Source organism: Gobio gobio (genome assembly GCF_949357685.1).
Source record: "Gobio gobio genome assembly, chromosome: 7".
Lineage (NCBI taxonomy): Eukaryota > Metazoa > Chordata > Actinopteri > Cypriniformes > Gobionidae > Gobio > Gobio gobio.
This window is the reverse complement of record NC_137103.1, coordinates 29,166,221-29,183,021: the sequence shown is the minus strand read 5'-3', so window position 1 is coordinate 29,183,021 and position 16,801 is coordinate 29,166,221. Positions and strand designations below refer to the sequence as shown.

At 39.1% G+C, this 16,801-nt stretch overlaps 1 protein-coding gene across 1 annotated transcript in view; it reads left to right on the top strand.

The window, feature by feature from the left end:
• Positions 1-16,465, top strand: part of igsf3 (immunoglobulin superfamily, member 3) — a 190,284-nt gene extending 173,819 nt beyond the window's left edge. The window contains exons 7-9 of the mRNA XM_079821612.1: positions 7,045-7,455; positions 12,155-12,577; positions 13,188-16,465. Of these exons, the coding sequence (XP_079677738.1) occupies positions 7,045-7,455; positions 12,155-12,577; positions 13,188-13,438 (1,085 nt within the window). The 3' untranslated portion in view covers positions 13,439-16,465. The remainder of the gene's footprint in view (positions 1-7,044; positions 7,456-12,154; positions 12,578-13,187) is intronic.
• Positions 16,466-16,801: the final 336 nt, after the last annotated feature.

The window sequence follows — 16,801 nt, the reverse complement described above, 5'->3', positions numbered from 1 at the left end:
TGATTTGCTTCATTTTTGCAGTCTTACTCTCCCGTCTCTCATTTTTCCTCTCTTGCTTTTTTCATACATTTATTGATTTTCCTAATTCGATTTACAACAGAAAAATAAATGGCTTTTTGTCAAGAACACATACTGTATTTTGTTTAATTAAATTGTTTAATCATGCCTGATGGAGTCAGAGAGGATTCTGTCAGAATTTAATTGGGCGCTTTCCTTCAAAAGGACAAATGTACAAAGCCCTCTGAAGGATTCAGACCTAGTAAGGGTAACCCTAAAAGCAAGTGAATGATTGCAAACCCACGCAAGATTATTCATAACTATGGCTAATTTGAGTGGGGAGATAATCTTATCTGCTGCAACTCTTGGGAGCTAATGAAAGAATAGCTGCTCCTGTAGGATGGAAAGTACAAAGACCAATGGACCTCATTTTCGTCTTGTCAAAGGCTCCCTGCTCTGCTCATTTTCTTTATTAGAACATTGAATGGGGGAAGAGAGAGAACAGAGCATCAGTCCACTTATGCTGAAAGAAAAGCATTGACCAGGAGTGAGCTTGACGGAGAAAGCAAACGTTTCCAATCATGTTTGCTGTATTGCTTTTCTGTTGCCCAGGAGACTGAACTGCATCTCAAATGTGAGCTGCTTTGCATAACTTTTCTCAGAATTCAAAGCCTCAGTAAATAACCATATGTAAATCTGAGAAATATTGTTTGATTGTATTTAATTGTGCCCCTGTGCTGGAGTCAAACAACAGTATTAGTCAAGTCAAGTTACTTTTATTTATAGCGCTTTATACAATACAGATTGTTTCAAAGCAGCTTCACAGTGATAACAGAAAAAATTAATTCAGCTTAAGTCAGTTCAGTGTTGATTCAGTTCCGTTGTAAAGATATTTCATTATTAAATTAGTTTATTTAATCTATAAAGCAGTTCTGAAAAAAAATTGTCACCCAGTTCAGTTCTCATACAACAGCATCAGTACAGCCAGATAAATAGTATTGTTGAATATTAAGTATCCCCAACTAAGCAAGCCATAGGGGGCAGTGGCAAGGAACCCAAACAGTATGGGGGAAAAAACCTTGGGAGAAACCAGGATCAGTTGGGGGAGCCACTTCTCCTCTGGCCAACAAACAAACATGGTGTCATTATGAATCAGGCTGAATCACAAGTCAGAATTCAGATCAGGATCGGTAGCATTCAAATATTCATCCAGTTCCTTTTGCTTGAAGATGTTGATAATATCGTCATAATTCTAGTTATCTGTTAGTTCTTTTTTAAAAGACAAAAGTGTTTTTACAGCGTTCTGACATCTTTTTCTAGATGCATGTCTTTCTTAAATGTCTCATAGATAGCTGTTTATCCATTTTTGTAAAAACTAGAGATGTTCCGATACCCTTTTTCCCTTCCCGATACCGATTCCGATACCTGGGCTCAGGGTATCGGCCGATACTGAGTACTGATCCGATACCTGGGTGTGTATCTGTATATACAGCTGTATATACTACTAGCCCTGTATGAATTGCTAGAATAATTTTATGGTGTGCTTCAGACTTATCCCTTAATAAAACATGAACAAATACATACAGTGAACTACTGTATTTATTACAGTATTTTTATCATCTGAAATGCATTTGACAGTAATATTATTTATTTTTCTTAAGCGAAAAAAAACTTCAAATGCAGCCACAAATCTAACACTGCAAACTAAAAAATATATATTTTAGTTTTACAATATATCTGTATAAAAAACTGCAACAAATAAGTCTAGGAATATAAAATATTAATCAGAAAAGAATCTCTTTACAACAAAACAAGTGAAAAATAAGCAACTGTCTAGGCATAATTATTATTATTAATAGAGACGTATTATTATTACATAGAGAGAAGTAGCTAAATCTACTGTAGGGAGAACAGTAGAGTAGCTTAATATATTGTCAATTTATTCACGTTAAACCAAACTTTTATTTTGACGGGTTGCCGTGAAGAGCTTTGAGTGTCTGTGTTCATGATATGACAGTTTTCTCAAATGAAACGGTAAATTCTCATAAAGTCACAGTTTGCCCGTGCATCTCCACAGAGACGTAGAATTTGCAGTGATATTTGAATAGTATTTTGCAGTTTAATATTCACAGACACTACATTTACATTTATGCATTTAACAGACGCTTTTATCCAAAGCGACTTACAACTGAGGAAGCGATCCGTCATGAGGAGGCAACGAAAACACAGAAAGTGCCTGAAGTACTAAGTTTGGACATCGCACAGAGCATCATAGGCAGGGAAGAAGTAGAGGAAAATAGAAGGAAAATGAAAGGCATTTTTTTTTTTTTTTTTAAAGATGATGTTAAGTGCTCGCCGAAGAGGTGAGTTTTCAGCTGTCGTTTGAATGTTGTCAGTGATTCTGCAATTCGGATGGAGGTGGGAAGGTCGTTCCACCAGCAGGGAATGGTTAATGTGAATGTTCTTGAGAGGTCCAAGCACTGAGCCCTGAGGAACCCCTGTGGTCAGCTGATGTGCTTTGGATACCTCCCCTCTCTAGGCAACCTTGAAAGACCTACCTGTGATATAGGACTCAAACCAGTGGAGTGGAATCCCTGTGATGCCCAGTGATGAAAGGGTGAACAGAAGAATCTGATGATTGAATGTGTCAAAGGCAGCAGATAGATCGAACAAACAAACACGGTATATACACTAGTATATATTCACCTGCAGTCTGGAGCCCTGCGCTTAGATTAACATGGAATCGACTGAACGCAGCTGCAGGTGCCGAGTATACTCGGGAGTCGGTAACTTACTACCGGTACTACAGAAATGCTGGTATCGTCACATTTTAAAAATTTCAGCACCGACTTGGTACCTGTACTTGTGACATCCCTAGTCGCCGTTTTACTGTCTGGTTGGTCCAGTCTGAAATACTGCTAAACAGCAGACATACTGCTAACGCATTTTCATTTCTTCTTCGCTGCTCTAAACAGGGGTTGCTTGTGGCAACACAGCACAACTTCCTGTGTTTGCAATGCATTCTGAGCAGCGAAGAAGAACCGCGCAGTCGTTAGGCAAAGCTTGCGGTCATAACTAGGTCTTGTTTAAGAAAATGGTATCGGATCGGTACATGGGGTCAAGTACTCACCGATGCCAGAATTTGTTGTGGTATCGGTGAACTCTAGTAAAAACATAATAAGGGCGCTGCTGCTAATTGGAATCCGGATACTGGCGCGAAGAAGAACATAACATTACTACTGCCGTGACACAACTGTTATAAATTATTTTGAATTAGCATATATTAGCATATTCTTATTATTGTTAGTATAGAGTTCTAATTCATGACAAAACAAATCACATTTTAAATAATTATTAAAATCTATTATAAAAAAATATATATTTCCCTGAATGGGCAAGATGCATCACAGGCAGCGCTCATATATTGTCGTCAGCCAATGAATTGCCGTGTTTAGCACACAAGCTTCAGACACCGGTCATGCTAAGGGCATTCCCCATAGCATCATTATCAGACGCAGCATTGAAGTTCCACTTTTTGATTCATCTCACCACACAACTGCCATTAAAGATCCTATAAAATCTCTTGACAAGTCTAGTTTTCTTTCCTGTGCTGACATATTTCCTATGGAAGCTTGTGTGCAATTTATCAAAGAGCTTGCTGTCTCTTTATGATCTCAACATAACAAAGTAAATAAAAAAGTAATAATAAAAAAAAGGACAGGAAATAATGGATGACCTCCTAGGGCTTCTGTACAAATGAGAAGGACTATAAATTTGAACTGCACATATCTGCTAAAAGGGAAATATCAGCATTGAAACAACTCAAATTTTGATTTGGGGTCTTTAATCCCTGACATCTCGAAACCGAGAAATTAGAAAGAAAACTGAGAAATCTTTTGTGTGGCAATCCCATCCATTGGTGGTTCTGCTTTAGAGGATTGAGGAGTCATTCTCCTGCACTTAGCTGCTAGCTCTGGAGTGTTCTGTGGAGATTCCCTATGGAATGACTGTCAGCGCTTTTGAGAGCATCTTTAGTGTGCACCCAACCAGTAATGGCACACAAGATGCCATTTTGCATTTACAGGAGAAATGCCTGTTAGCTGTGACAAAAAAAGTTAATGTGCATTTTGGTCGATCTGAATTAAATTCAGCACCATTGCTGATTCTGAATGTACCATAAACACTGCAGTTCAATGAAAATACACTGGTGTATAAAAGTTTGGTGGTTTTTTTATGTTTTTGAAAGAAGTCCCTTTGAATAAGTGCCAACTAAAGCCACGTTTCCACCACAAGAACTTTCCCTATAGGACCTGGGGAATTTGGGGTGGAGTTTCAAGCACAGGGACCAGGGTCTAAATTAAGTTCTGGGTAAATATTTCCCCCTCAAAACAGCCCTGCTCATGAGGTAGTACTTTTTCAAAGTTCAGGAACTTGGGAGCTGAACATGCTGATTGGTTGACTTCACACAGTGTTTTATTCCAACCACAATTTGTACAAATCTGTTGTGGTGCGTGCAGTAAGAGTTGTTTGCCATTCGAATCAACAATGGAGTTTGTACGACCGATGGACTGACAACGGGGTTCAGGCTTTATTAAACTTATATGCGGAGGATGAAATCCAGCAGGAAAGCCGCGTGCAGTCCTACGTCGCCTGATTTTTAATAAAACATAATATTGTGAAATATTACAATTTAAAATTGCTCTTTTCTATTCTGTTTTAAAATTTAATTTATTCCTGTAATTTCAAAGCTGAATTTTCAGCATCATTACTTCAGTGTTCAGTGTCACACGATCCTTCAAAAATCATTCTAATATGCTGATTTGCTGTTAATATTTTTGTGGATTATGTTTTTAAGAATTCTTTGTTGAATAGAAAGATCAAAGGAACAGCATTTGTTTGAAATAGAAATCTTTTGCAACATTATAAATGCCTTTACTGTCACTTTTGATCATTTTAATGCATCCTTACTGAATATACTGAATTTCTGTTCACACTTTTGAACAGTAGTGTGCGTTTACATGCTTTACATATACATGTATGTTGTCCTGTCAGAGAAAGTGTCAGGAAAGTTTTTTCTTGAGTTGCTAACCAATGAAAAGTGGTTAGCAAAGATAGGTGAGAGACTGTCTTTCAAAAGCTTTCAAACATTTTTAACATGTTTTTAAAATGTGACTTTGAATCTGTCATTTTTCTAGTTGCATGCAAACAAGCAACGGATATAGTGTGACTACCATCAACAACTGATGACACTTTCATTCTTGTCAGTATTGTAGTCTTGAACTATGGGGAGATATTAACTATGACAGCCCTGCAAGAGTGAGCACAACTCATTTTGCTGTGAGACATTTTAATTTAAGAAGCTCTTGGTCTGATATCAGATACGTTGACAACAGTATGTCAGCACACGGCGATTATACTGCAAACTCCTCAACTCCTGCCACATCAAATACAATTATGATCACTGATTATTTGTAGTAGTTTTCTCTGGATTTTTGGAATGTTTATGCTTGGCTTTTAAGAATATAGAACAAAGCTCATATCGGTAAATATCAGTAAATGAAAAAGCAATTCTTTATTAGTTTTGCAATATATATTTTTTTTAAACCTTAGAAACTGAAAGGGGGAAAAGTGTTAAATCGGTGAGATTTGACATTATACAATTGCGGAGCTTTGCTGCAGGGATTGAGTTTTAGGCCTAGTGGTTAGAGGCATGAGAGTGTTCATGCCGCTGTTATTCCGGAGAAGGTCCAGGCTTAGGGATGAATCAGGGGACTTTGCTGGAAGTGCAGAAATGCGTGATGGGGATTACTGGTGCCAAAATGTCAGTGGAAAATTGGATTTTTAGCAAAGAGGCATTAAAGCAGAAAAAAACTGAATGTGAAGTTTCATAGATGCTCATTAATTTGCGGTATTAAAAGATGTAAAAGAAACAATCATATTGAAGTCCCAACAATTTTGTATTTTCTTGATAAAAGGCGCTGTGAAGGGAGGAGTGATGCTGTGGCATATGTTTAATGCGTTTGAAAGTGTGCCTGAGCCATTTGCATGTTCCTATGCCAAATAGCAGAGATTCACATAGGACATCTGCTCTCTTTACTTTTAAGAGCTTTTCTGTTGCACATATCTAATGATCTACATTTGAATGTGTGTGAGGCCTAGTATTTGCAGGTGTGAAAGTGTGTCTTCATTGTGTCTTCCTGAGCTCTTCTGGCGCCCATAAATCCACTCATGGTGTGAAATAGCAGCCATTGCTGATGGCGGTCACACCTGGTGTACCTGTAGTAATCCAATATGTATGCCCAGGATCCCGCAGCCTTGCTCTTGTTTCTGACATCTTATTTCTGTCGCATCTAACACGAGTGAAACCAGCACCCCCTCAGCAACAACAAATATCCATCCTGATAAAAGGCCTATTCACATCAGAATAGGAACAATAGATTTCCATGGACCTACCCTTGTGGAAATGAAGTACGCTTTAAATAATCATACTTATTACAGAAAGAATATACTGAAGTGTGAGCAGTATTTAATGTTTTAGTTTTTTTAAATTAAATGAAAATGTGTTATAGTTTAAATTAAATGCAATTAGCTGAACTTTAGAGACCTACTTAAGATACTTGAACTTAAGTACATCTTTATATGTAATTTCATAATTACTTCTATTGTCTTTTAAAAATAGTCAAAGCGTATTGTCGAATGTACTGACAAGAATTTACTAAAATATATACTTTAATGTCATTTCTATTGAAACTTCTATATCATGTATATAAATATATTGGCAATTTAGCACATGTAAAAGTGAACAATATAGTAACAAAGTGCACTTTTAAAATGTGTGCTTAAAAATGCTTTAAAGTACACTGCAATTGTACATTCAACACAATTAAACACACTTCTTTTTCACAAAGATACTCCCATCAGACAAGAACAACAGACAGAGGTTTCTTTTTGTTGTTGTTGTTGTTATGCATTCGGTCTAAACACGCTGTAAATTTCAGTATTCACTCTTCTAACGTTTCCCCTTTTTTTTTTTTCTCTTCCGTTTAGTGAGTAAACTGAAGGTGCACAAGTCCAACCAGAGTCTGCAGTTTCTGGAGGACAGTCGGGTGCGTGTCAACTGCTCCATCACTTCTCAAACCAGCTCGGACTCTCAGCATGCTGTGCTGTGGTACGCCCGGAAAGCTGAGGCCGGAGAGCCGGATGAGCTGCTGTTGAAGATCGAACACTCTGGAGCATTTGAGTACGGAGCGTACGCAGAGGAGGAACGTCTCCGCAGCCGTGTGCAGTCAGAGAGACTCTCACCTCGGCTATACGGCCTCACCCTGCACCGCGCTGAGACCAGTGACTCTGGAACATACTACTGCCTTGTAGAGGAGTGGCTCATGGACCCTGATGGAGCCTGGTACCGTCTGGCACAAGACTCCTCCGGCTTCTCCAAAGTGGTGGTGAGACAGCCAGGTAAGAAGGTGGTTGCTTATTAAATTGATGTGTTTTTGAATGTAAATGTATATTTTTCTGTGTGCGCATTCATCAAGTTCACCCATTTAACACCGTCTCCCTGATATCAAACAAATGTTTTCCTTCAATTTATGGGACATTTTTCAGGAAAATGTGTCATGGTTTCCACAAAAATATTAAGCATGCAGCACAACTGTTCTCAGCATTGATAATAATAATTAAAAAATGTTTCTTGAGAAGCAAATCAGCATATTCATGATTTCGGAAGGATCATGTGAAACTGAAAACTGGTAGCCTGACGTCGTCATACTCAATTCTAGTCAGAATTTGAGTCTGATACTGCTCCGTTGGGCTGTGATTATGGGGCGTGTTTCAACCGAACCAGGAAAGACCTCAATTGGATAAACCTACAACCAATCAGAGCAACGGAACGGCGCATAAAGTTAGTTGTCAAATGTCAACAGAACTCAACTGCACACAGTGTTGCCAAGTCCGCGGGTTGAAGCGACCCCAATTATGTGATATACAGACCCAGGAATGCGAATTTTAGCAGACAGCCCTGCCAAAATAACACATATCTTACCCTCGAAATGGCTTTTTTTTTTTTCGGAGAACCCCCCCGGAAAGCTATTGGGCTTGTTTTTGGCTAGTTTTGAGTAGCAATTGGGCGGATTTTATTGTAAAAACTTGGCAACCCTGTCTGCACGCACGCTGGAATAAGTAACATTAGAAGAAAAAGATGAGTGTAAACGATCTTTGCCAGTGTTGTAAAAAAGAATTTAAGGATACACAGAGTACTTACCAACATGATCATCATTTCTGAGAGACATAGTAAAGGTGAATGCATACGAACAAGTTCTCTGTTTAGGATTAGAACAAATTCAACCCAAGTTTATCATCTGTCCATCATCGTCTAAAGCCCGCCCTGACAATTTCATTGGTCCGAACAGTTTCTGTTCGGGCATAATTACTTCTCTACGGATCAAGTCCAGACCGAACTGCCCGAGTTAAATTGTTGTGGGGGGGGGGCTAAGTTCGGCTGGCATCCAGGCTAGAAAACTGGAGTAATGGTGCTGAAAATTCAGATTTGCCATCACAGGTATAACATATTTTAAATTATTGTAATATTTTGCAATATCACTGTTTTACTGTATTGTTTTATCAAATAAATGTATCCATGAGCATAAAAGACTTTCTTTAAAAAAAAATTAAAACCTTTTTTCCCATTAATTTAATGTAATAAATGTGTCCATTTAGTTGTGGTTTTTATGCAAGAAAATGAAAAAAAAAAAAAAGCATGGTTTTAAACTATAATTTGGTGACACGGTTCCAAAAACTGCTTAAAATAAACAAAAGCAGGCCCTCCTGAGATTGACGATCGACATTTTCTTACGATTTTTCTGAAGAATTATTTAGTCCTTTTTTGTATCCTGTTCATGGAAAGTGCCGGGCAGGATTTACAGTGGCACCCAACTAGCAGAGCTGGCCTTTATTCCTACAGCAGACTTTGGAGCCTTTGAGATTTAGTTGTAGGTGTGTGTTGCCGTCCCATGGGCTTATTAGGCCATCTGGCATGAGAGGATCGGAAAGAGCAGCATGAAAACATTCTCCCCTCGAGACCACCATGGAGCGCAGCCATCCTGAGCTCATGTCTGCCCGAGCTGAATCATTCATCAGCATGTGTGCATTTATGAGAAGAAGACATAAAGAGAGACGGGCTTTGTACGTGTGACTCCTCAAACGCGAAGTACAGGGTATAAGCCCCTCAGGGAGCCCCCCCACATGGGCCACAGACCTCTTAGCACTCACAGTGCAGCAAACAAGGGGTAGTCAGAGCCTCATAACAGACACAATCACAACTGCCGGAGCCCAGAGGCTTTACTCATGATGGCCATCTGAATGGCACACAGCAGCTGCTCCACTATTCACCCCACGCAGCTGCCCATGAAGACCCCTAATGCAAACTGCCTCGGCTATTCATCTATTCGTCCCCCTCTTTGCCCATAATGTCCACTTTTTCCAGTGACATCATGACCTAGCTTCTGTATGCAGTTCTAGCATGGTTCAGGTGACTATGTCGGCGAGGTTTGCGCTACTCTGATGGCACCTGGGCTCTTTGACAGCACTCTATCAAAGCTTTGAGAAGCAGGGAAGACATGTCTCATCTCAACATCCCAACCTGACACAACACACTCTTTAATATTACTGCTCTACTCAAGGTTCGTCGGCTTACTGCTGTTACACAGACACATTTGGTTGTGTAGTTTGCCCTTGAGTCCATTAAGCAAGTATCTTTAGGAGCGCAGGTGGCCAAGACATCTGTTCCTCTGAAATGCATCAAGGTCAGAAAAGTTGACTCTTTTTTTTTTGTGTGTGTGTTGGTTTTTGCTGGTCAGATATCTTCAAAATATAATTAATTATTATAAATAAATAATGCAAATCTCAAATTCTTATGAATATGCTTGTAATTATGGAAGCCCTTATTTTGCATAGTTGTTTATGCATATTTTTTTTATTCTTCAGCATGAATGCATCTCCCTTAGCGTACAGTATCAAATATTCTTCTTAGCACTGCTTTAGTCGAGCTGTCTTTTATGAATGTTGTGGGTTTTTTTATATCTCTTTCTATTTTCTCCTCTCTTATCTATACACCGTATATATCTCTATAATATATCTAAATATGTGCTTGAAAAATTCCAGTCTTATTTCCCTGGGGGATGCGAGTGTGAGTGGCAAATCACCTCCCTGCTGCATGATTGCCTGAAATAGTATCCATATAAATGTATTTACAAATAGGTAGTTGATGAAAGGTTCACCACCTCCTAATCTGCCATCTTCAAAGTCAAATTGCAGTGCTTTTACATGAGCAGAAGATAAGAGGAGCCCCTTACATTCTGCTGGAAAATGCGCTCTTATTTTTAGCCTGATCTCAGCTCAGACCCTGCTGAAGGATCTTACGACTTTTTGCGCAAAATGTGATGATTCTCACCTTTAGTTGAGAGTGACATATTGAACAGCTAGTTCCACATCTCTGTATGTGTGATGCCTTGCTAGAGAATAGAGTTCATTTTATGGTGTGTATGTACTTTTAGAACTTTTTTAGAGTTTGTTCTCTCATTACTAACTCACCTTCATGTCGTTTCAAACCTATATGACTTTCTTTCATCTGTTAAACACACACAAAAAAAGACATTTGATTTGGTACAATCATGCTGTTTTTAATGTGAATGTTGACCAGAGGCTGTCACACTCTTAAAGGGATAGTTCACCCAAAAATTGAAATGGTCCCATAATTTACTCACCCTTAAGCCATCCTAGGTGTATATGACATTCTTCTTCCGGACAATACAATCAGAGTTATATTAACAAATGTCCTGGCTCTTCCAAGTATTATAATGGCAGTTAATGGCAACCCAAAATTTTAACCCCAAAAAAGTCCATCCACCCTGAAAAGTGAATCAATGGGTTTGTGTTAGAAAAATATCCATATTTAACATGTAATATAAAGTAAAATATCTAGCTTCCGATGGACTGCCTTACGTATTCAACTTACGAAGAAAGTGTAACGCCCCTCGCTGATCAAAATGCTTGCGCTATGTCCGACGTCGTCGTTGCGCCAGTTACGCTTCTTTCGTAAGTTAGATAGCTTTTACTTTAAAAGTTAGAAGCTAGATATTTTGATTTATAACATGTTAAATATGGATATTTTTCTTACACAAACCCATCAATACGCTTCAGAAGGCCTTTATTAACCCCCCGGAGCCATGTGGAGGATGTTTGTAATGGATGGATGCACTTTTTTGGTCTTCAAATTTTTGGCTGCCCTTCACTGCCATTATAATGCTTGGAAGAGCCAGGGACTTTTTTAATATAACTCATCTGAAACTGTATTCATCTGAAAGAAGAATGTCATATACACCTAGGATGGCTTGAGGGTGAGTAAATCATGGGGTAGTTTTCTATTTTGTGTGAACTATCCCTTTAAGGCCTGTTCACACCAAGGACAATGAAGATATAGTTATAAAAATGGGTCTAAATGTAAAAGAATAGCAGAATCCAAACACCACAGCTTTAACGATAACTAGCACAGAGAAACAATCTCGTTGGGATCACTTTCAGAATGCTCTTTTTCAGCTGATGAATTATAAAAACACTGACAGCCAATCAGAATCTTTCCTGCTTTAAAGAGCATTTAAAGCTGCAGACGACAGAACTGCAGCGCAAATCTGTTTTGGATACCATCTTGGTGTGAATGGGCCTTTAATTTGACAAAGAAGCACCATAAAAAAAACATCATATAACACTCCCGTTCAAAAGTTTTATGTTTTTTTATGTTTTTTTAAAAGAGTCTCTCATGCTTAAGGCTGCATTTATTTGATCAAAAATACGGTAATGTGAAACATTATTGTGAAACAATATGAATAACTTTTATTCTGTTTTAATATATTTTAAAATGTAATGTATTCCTGTGATGGCAAAGCTGAATTTTCAGCTTCATTACTCCAGTCTTCAGTGTCACATGATCCTTCAGAAATCATTCTCCTTGAAAGAAAGTCTTTTCATTTTTGGGCGAATTATTGCTTTAATTAAACCAGGATATTCTACTCTAAATAAATGTAAAAAGGTTTGCAACAGATGCTACCCTATTCTCTGGGGATGATTAGAAATGTTGTCATGCATTTAATGATTTTTATTGCAGTGGTGAAGTTACAGGTGGAGGAAGCAGAATCCAATATCACTGTACCTGAAGATGGATCAATCCGGCTGGGCTGCAGCATTCCGTCTCAGTCCTCGAAAGATTCCCGCTTCTCTGTATCCTGGTACGTGTACCGTTTGGGACAAGAAGAGGAGGATGAGCAAGATTGTGTCTTTTCCATCGGTCATGATGCAGTGTTCGGTAATGGGAACTGTAGCCCTACAGAGGAACCCGGTCCAAACTCTCGCCTGCAGTTTGAGCGCACCTCCTCTGACCTGTACAGTCTGACCATCCAGAAAGCTCGTCCCAGAGATGCTGGCAATTACTACTGCCACGTGGAGGAGTGGCTGCTGAACCCACGCAATGCATGGTACCGTCTGGCCACCAACAACTCTGGAGTCACCATTGTTAATGTTATGGAGCAGGGTGAGGCTTTGCACTTTATAAGCACTAACCACATCAACACAAAGTACTTCTGGTTGTTAACTTTCTTTTTTTTTTTTACATTTTCGAGATATATGCTTTTTAATGTTGATGATTGCCTTATTTTACATATGCATATTATTACATATGAGATCGCTTGTTTCTGCGTCTTCTTCGCCTGTGTTTTGATCGGGAGATTCAATACTCTTTCAGAAGACGCGTAATAGAGCCCCCTAGCGTATAACAGTACATAACAGACTGCAAACTGCACAAATCCCACAAGGCCTGTTGATACCTCTGACATGCAACATTGAGGTCATGTGACAACAACTGCTTAAAACATTTTGTAGCACAATGCCTACTGTTTCACCTTATTTTTTTAATAAATAGTAGGCAGTATGCAAAGTTGTAGTAACAGTCCAGGCTACAAGACCTGATATTTAGCTTGTTCTCTATTCAGAGCTGCATTAACACGTAAGACAACATTTGTCGCTTGTCATTTTATTACGTTGGTTTGGACACAGTGTTCACAGTGCTCTCTTTTTGTTCTAATACATATTCAATTCACAGGTTGAATTATTCTAACTCTGTCATACTTCTCCCCCCTCTCTAGTCTCTACCCTACAGTCAGTGGTTTGTTCCAACGACTCCCTCTTCTACTTCGTTTTCTTCTACCCCTTCCCTATCTTTGGCATCCTCCTCATTGCGGTCCTGCTGGTGCGATACAAGAGCCGCAGCTCCAGCAAAAACCAGGAGGGCAAGAACGGAGCGCCGCTCCTGTGGATCAAAGAGCCCCACCTCAGCTATTCCCCAACCTGTCTGGACCCCCCAGCCCTCAGCCTTCACCCTGGCTCTGTGGAGTAACAGTGACACAAACACGACCCCGTCTCGCTCCGAGACTCGCTCATCTACACTCTCTCTCTGACTCTCTCTCTCTTTTTCTTCTCCTCCTCGTCCGTGATGAGGCCACCAGAAAGTAATCTGGGCTTCTAGCCTGGCCTGTCAATCCGTCCATATGACTGACTAAGACCTTCCTCAGTTGAAGTTGGCTGCTGGTGGTGATGCCTAGACATTTGCTTTGCTTTCTTTTTCCTGATCTTTTTTTAAACATGATTTTTCTTTTCATTCATGCTCTTTTGTGAGAACCTTTCCTTTGAGGTGGCAGTATCCGTGAGCCTTGATGTATTTTACATGACTGACGCCAACCTCCTTCCCTCTCCTGGATAAGAAACAGTTTCGTTTTGCTTCGTTGATTCCCGTCTATGAAGTCTGGTGGAAACCATTGCATATTATTTGTTATTTTGTCTGTGCTGATTTTTGCTTCAAAAGACTGGAAGGTCATTGCTGGACTATGAACGTTTCTAGTGACAATGGTGTATTGATGAAGGAAGAAAAAGACAATCTTTCCTCGAAAAAACCTTGGAAAGCTGACAATGGGATGTATATTGATTTTGTTTGTGTGCACGTGCCACAGAACTGCCTCTGTTTAAACGGATATAGAGAGCCCTCATTGCCCACAGACTCGAGGATATACATGAACCCTAGCTCATCCTCACTGCCAAAGACATCAAAAGCCACAAATTCAAAGACACTGAATAGGATTAGACACAAGTAGCGTGAGTCATCTGATGTCATCCAGTTGGAAAAGACAGCTTTGACACACTGAGATGTTTCCTCATCACTGGAGCTCAGATGTTTCCACGTGCCCTAAATTCACATTGATTCTTGACCTTCCCAATGTTAAGAAGATCCATCTATCTCCCAAAAAACCCTTTTGTATTTGTCTCTGTTTGATTGTGTGTATACACACAACTGACCCCACATTTAGTGAGCGTTCGCCTCAGTGTCCTCGTATTTTCATAATGCAAGGTTGAATAGAAACAAAGGGGGCATGAAGGGCTTTTCTCTCCAGAGTTTTTGAATTTCTTGTAAAAAAACAATGTCTTGAGGGAGACGGATGACAGGACACTTCCCTACCCAAGGGACATTCTCAGTGCCAAGACCTTTTTATCATCATACGTGCCCTGTAATGAAGAGGAAAGCAGAAAATGGCAGGCTTCTGCATAGGCTATATTAGTTATGAAGGGATTATACATTTTGTTTTTATCTACATTCTATGTCACATCAAGTGTTGTTCTTCTTCTCTTTATGGGTTTGTGTTTAAAATACGGTGCCCGGTCTTTGTGTTACCGCTGAAAAAAAGTGAAATGATTGTGAAAACTTAACGCGCCGTCTCATAACCTGTAACCTGTGAAGACCTAATAGTGTGATTATATCTCTGAGGGTAAATTTAGCATCTAAATTATTGTCGGCCTCCGTAATCATTTCAAAAACACTGCCATATTTCAACACTGAATATGCTATAACAACACTTGATCATCGCATTTGCTCTGCAATCCACACTAGTCCTGTTTCATTCAAGAAGGATTCAACCTCCATACTGAAAGCATTTAGAGCTTCGCTGCAGCGTGAATGAATTTTGTTATATTTTCTTTCCTGTTCAATTTAAACACGGACTACAAAACATAATGTGTTGTCTAGTTAGAGCAACACACAGTCTGACAACTAACTTGATGTGTCTCACTTATAGATAACATTGGTGACAACTTTCACTCTGTTCTCACAGTCGCTCAAGAGTGTCATCTGGGTCACATGTGATCTCAATAGTCAACATCACAGCTTTTCTGTAAATGAAATTTAGATCCACTTGAAGCTTGTGGTCGTCTTATTTATTGAATTGTAAAACTCCTAGATAGAATATGTGAACTTCATAAATCTGCATAGACAGAATGTGGCAGAAATAGCAGAGAACATTTAGGCAACTACAGTATAACGTGTCTAGAGACATGATTCTGAACCAATCTGGGAATCTTCATAAAGATGATACAGTGATTTAGCTCTCTTTATCTACTAAATTTTGTTGAACTGTACAGTGCATGATGAGTAAGGGCGGACATTTTATTAATGTCTGAAAGTTGTGTGTCGTGACATCATGTCAGATCAATGGCATCCTCACCATCTCCACCTTGCGGAAGGCCTCGCTAATTCAACACACCTGTTCAATTCTAACACAGCGACCTTCAAATGTAATGTCAAATTCTATTATTTGATCAATAGGCCAGCCTTCCTCGAGCAGGAGATGTGTAACGTGGTATTGAGTGTGATATTGCAGTTCTGCTGTCATTCAATCTGTACAGAATTATTCAGAACTCTAAATAGTGTTTTTGTAGTTCAACATGCCCAGCTGAGTCATAATGTTCTCACAATGTTGTAAATGCATTTCGAGGGCTGCATGTCATGGCTGTGTACTGGAAATATAGCTGCAGAAAAACAAAACAAATTACAAAAAATATTGTGTTGATGTGTGTTCAGTTCAGCCAGTGCTGCTTTTTCAAGTGGTGATTTTTGTTCTTTTTTTTTTTTTAAATAACCAAAATGGTGCACTGAATATTTAAAAGAAATTGCCATGTTTTTTATGCTTCTGTGTTTTTGTTGTACTCTGTTTAATTTTTGTTGTGTTTTTTTTATATCGATACTTATTTTATTCAATTGTAGCAATTGCTATTATTAAAAGGCACTTTGCTATTGTCAGTTGACTGCAATAAAACATTCGGTGCACAGCATTTTAGATTGCGTTTATATCAATTACTGTATATGGGGCCCAATTTACAAACTGTTAAAGGGATAGTTTACTCAAATATTTTCAGGGGATACAGGTTTGGAACAACATGACTAAATGATGACAGAATTAGCATTTTTGGTTCAACTACCGCTTTAAAATAAGCTTTTGAATGTACCATTACAATTTTTATTACATATTAGTTGTGTTCAGCTAAAGAATACGGTATCTGTACTTTTCTTCCACACACTTTAATAAATAACAGAAGAGTTTGTGAATCTCTCCACTCCTTGACCTCCAGGGCTTTGAAGAGAGTGGAAAATCCTGCCTCTAAAGACACCATCTTAAAGGTGAGAGTGGGATCTTACATATCTTGCAGTGTCTTATCTGGTCTGTTTGAGTCAGATGCTCTGGATTGTGGGGTGGATGAGTTGGGTGGCTGCAGGCTGGTGTGTTATTATAGCGGGCCAGTGCTTGTTAACCTCCAGAGCAGTGCAGAGGACTCATATTGAGAGCTGCTGTCTCTTCCAGCTGCTCACAAACCTGGTTTAATGATGGACAGTGGCCAGGCTCAGCATCTGGCTGAATTATGATGTCTGGATGAAGAC